Source organism: Vollenhovia emeryi, unplaced genomic scaffold (assembly GCF_000949405.1).
Source record: "Vollenhovia emeryi isolate VEMERY1.0 unplaced genomic scaffold, V.emery_V1.0 DF939197.1, whole genome shotgun sequence".
NCBI lineage: Eukaryota > Metazoa > Arthropoda > Insecta > Hymenoptera > Formicidae > Vollenhovia > Vollenhovia emeryi.
The window spans coordinates 1,054,127-1,057,824 of NW_011967169.1; the positions used below are offsets into that span (position 1 = coordinate 1,054,127).

Below are 3,698 nucleotides of genomic sequence, written 5' to 3' on the forward strand. Positions count from 1 at the left end.
TGTGTTTGTTGACATCTCTGAAAAATCGATAGCGAGAGGTGGAGTCACGCATCGATCGATGAGAGACGGTGGCGAGCGGGGAGCGGGGAGCAGTGAGCGGGCGAACGCGTTCGCTATCGTTTTTTGAGAGATGTCAACAAACACACCATTTTGCATGCTGCCGAGTCCGGCCTTCCGCTCCTCCGTGCACTTATTGGCTCAGACGTTTTTCTGAATTCGGCCGATAATAATTACGATTTTGTAAAATTTTATATAACTTTTCTTCTCAGTTTAACCCAATCTACTATAATCTTTGGGGTCGTCCATATCGAATCAAACACCCTGTATGTATAATGCTCATAACGAGAATTTTATCTGTAACAATTAAGTTTATTTTAAGTTAATTTATAGAAAATCTTACATTGCAAAATGTAGCCATTGTCATAGGAAAAAGTTTTCCCGCAGTAAGGTGCAGTGGTTTATTGGCCAGCATCATTATAATTAATAAATTTCTAGTCTGCCTTGGCTTTAGGTTATACCACTTATAGTGGTAAGTAGCTTCGTAAATTCCATCACACTTGATAATCAGTATGAAATAATTTGTAATATTAAATTTATTATTATAAATATTTAAATAAAAAACATATACATATACAAATATTACTGAATATGCTTATATTATGAATATTCATGATAAAATCACGGAAAATGGAATATTTAAAATATCAATACTTACTTGAATAACTAAAAATTCGCCTGCCACGCAATAAAGACACATATGTGTAAATGTATTAACAAATGCCGTCAGAATGTAAATAAGTCGACCGATGGAGAGATCGCGTCCTTGTGTCATTACCTACGCAGTGAAAACGACTAAACGTAATAAGAAACTACGAAGAAATTTTTGTAAACTATACAAAATAAATAAATAAAACCACCTAATCAGGTATAATACAAATAATTTAAATTAATAAGAATTAGATTATATTGTTTCTATTTTTTAAGACGAAAAGTATTTTAAGACTCAATTTCCGAGAAATAATAGAGTGACACCGTAACACTTTGATATTGTAATGGTAATTATGCTATAATAACTACGCTGTTTATATTTGCAGTAACACTCGTAATTTTTCAAAGCGATGCGAGTACGTACATATTATGCTGTGCCATTGGAAGTAAACTAATTTACAGGCATAACACATTAAATAATATCATTAAAATAAAAGATATATTAAATTTGAACAATAATGTAGATAAAGAATGGAATATTACAGTTCTAAATGTAAATTGTTGTGTTCTGATTACATTATATACAGATGAAGAAATTTATAAATATATAATACAAATTATAAGAATACTTGCGGTAATAATTAAAAATCCAAACAGAGCAAAAAGTACGCCAAAATAAATGAGCAGACCAAGCAGCATCAAGTTAAATGTGTTGTCAATGACTTTAATGAATCTGTAAGTAAAAGTTAGTAAGGAATACAAATATGATTTTCTCGTATTTACCTTTTCTCTACCCTGGTAGAAATTTTTGACAGGTGCTTGCGTGGCACTAACCAGGGTTACACATGACACGCTGATCAATGCCATTCGCGAAATCATCACGTTTTGTTCGCTGGCGCAACTTTGGAATATCTACACCACTGGATGGCGCAAGTGTATGTATCAAAAGTCCAGTGAAATCCAGACCTACACTTTTTATGTATGTTAAGTGGCCACACTATTTCTACATCAGATGTGAATATGACTGTGATGTAAATGTTTCCAATTATTGAGATAAAGTTGCGGCGCGACAGACTTACATGGTGCTGACAAATATTATGGCACCGGCAAGTTAATTTCTATCAAGGTAGTTTTTAACCTAATTATACTATATTAACAAGTAGCAGCTTCTGCATTTTATAACCGATATGTATATAAAATTTGATTTTTTATGCATTTTTTGTGTTAGCTGATTCCATTTGTACGATTTTCAACCGCGTAAAAAAACTGAATGGAACGTGAATGGAACGTGATTACTCCGCGTAAATCGAGGGTCGAGTATGTATGTGTATGTATAGTACTTAATAACTTTAAACATATGTGTATATCAAACTATCTTTTGTCATAAACAAATCGTTCTCCACTTGTTTTGGCAAAACTTAATGGGTTTGTTGAACAAACAGAAAAGACTTAGAAAATTTATTATAATTTGTCATTAATCTAATGTACCTGATCAGACGTAAATGTTCTTGCACGCTAGAAGATAGCGCTTTCTCAAAGTGACTAAATTTATCCAAATTCAGAATACGCATCCTGAAATTTTCCAGTTGACCACATACATGGAAGACTAGAAAACCCATGAAGGAGTCCGTGCCGGAGTACATAGCGGCGGCTGCCATCAAACTAAAACCTTGTAGAATGAAAGTAGTCTCGTAAAACGGGCTGTTACTTACATTGTACATGTAATATGTTTGCAGCGGCAATATTTTGCCCGGATCAGTAATATTTGTTCTATATCTCATCGATATATTAAAGGAAGGAAGAATTACAACAATAATGAACGAGACAAACATTATAAAATATCCCCAAATTATGATTAGACGTGCCGTTCGCGCTTGTCGTAGCATAACAATTCTTTCTCTTTCTGATTTTGATTTTATCCAGTCCTCTTTAACCATTTGTAAAACTGGTATGAGAACTATGGAAAATGAAGAACGCTCGTTAGAATTATATTATTAATTTTACGTTGTAAGACAGTAATTGATAAAATAATATACCTAGTAAATTTAAGTGTAGAAATTTATTATATGATTAAATTAATATACATATAAACGAAAACAGTAGCAAAATATTTAATTAAAAGACTACATTATTTTAAAAATTATATTAAAATTTCTATATTAATTAATTGTCAAATTAATGGGTAAAGTATAATAACTTTACGTTTAACATAATTGCGATAATTGAGAATAACTATATTTGTTGTTTTGTTAAGACTCTTAAAAATTATGAGAAAATCGAGAAATCTGAATAAAATTTTCTATGTACGTTTCTTTTATTTCGATTTAGAGCATGATGACATTTCAGTTTATTACCTTCCTTTTTCCGCCATAAGAGAACAAGTTTCATAACTGATATTAAAAGGGGTAAACTGTATTGCAAGTTATCTATCATAGACATAATATTGCCCCATATTCTGATAAAAGAATGGAAAGTTGGAATGATGCTACTCCAAATAATTATATTTAATATGACAATCACGCGTATATTCGTCATTAATTTCCTTCGTGGAGTTGCGTCAGGTTCCGGCCAAACCCCAAACAAGCCCAAGCAAGATCGATTTAATGTAATAACCCAATTGTAATCTGTTTTTAAATAAAGGTTAAAAGTAAAATTAATAAAAGTTTTTTTAAATAATATACAGGGTGTTTGATTCGATATGGACGACCCCAAAGATTATAGTAGATTGGGTTAAACTGAGAAGAAAAGTTATATAAAATTTTACAAAATCGTAATTATTATCGGCCGAATTCAGAAAAACGTCTGAGCCAATAAGGCCGGACTCGGCAGCATGCAAAATGGTGTGTTTGTTGACATCTCTGAAAAATCGATAGCGAGAGGTGGAGTCACGCATCGATCGATGAGAGACGTTGGCGAGCGGGGAGCGGAGAGCGGTGAGCGGGCGAACGCGTTCGCTATCGTTTTTTGAGAGATGTCAACAAACACACCAT

At 32.7% G+C, this 3,698-nt stretch overlaps 1 protein-coding gene across 1 annotated transcript in view; it reads right to left on the reverse strand.

Moving 5' to 3' along the window:
* LOC105562041 (odorant receptor 43a-like) overlaps positions 1-3,698 on the reverse strand; it is a 6,903-nt gene that overhangs the window by 745 nt on the left and 2,460 nt on the right. Inside the window, exons 2-6 of the mRNA XM_012012541.1 lie at positions 3,063-3,332; positions 2,197-2,665; positions 1,342-1,441; positions 716-835; positions 401-556 (exon numbers count right to left, since the gene is read on the reverse strand). Of these exons, the coding sequence (XP_011867931.1) occupies positions 401-556; positions 716-835; positions 1,342-1,441; positions 2,197-2,665; positions 3,063-3,332 (1,115 nt within the window). The remainder of the gene's footprint in view (positions 1-400; positions 557-715; positions 836-1,341; positions 1,442-2,196; positions 2,666-3,062; positions 3,333-3,698) is intronic.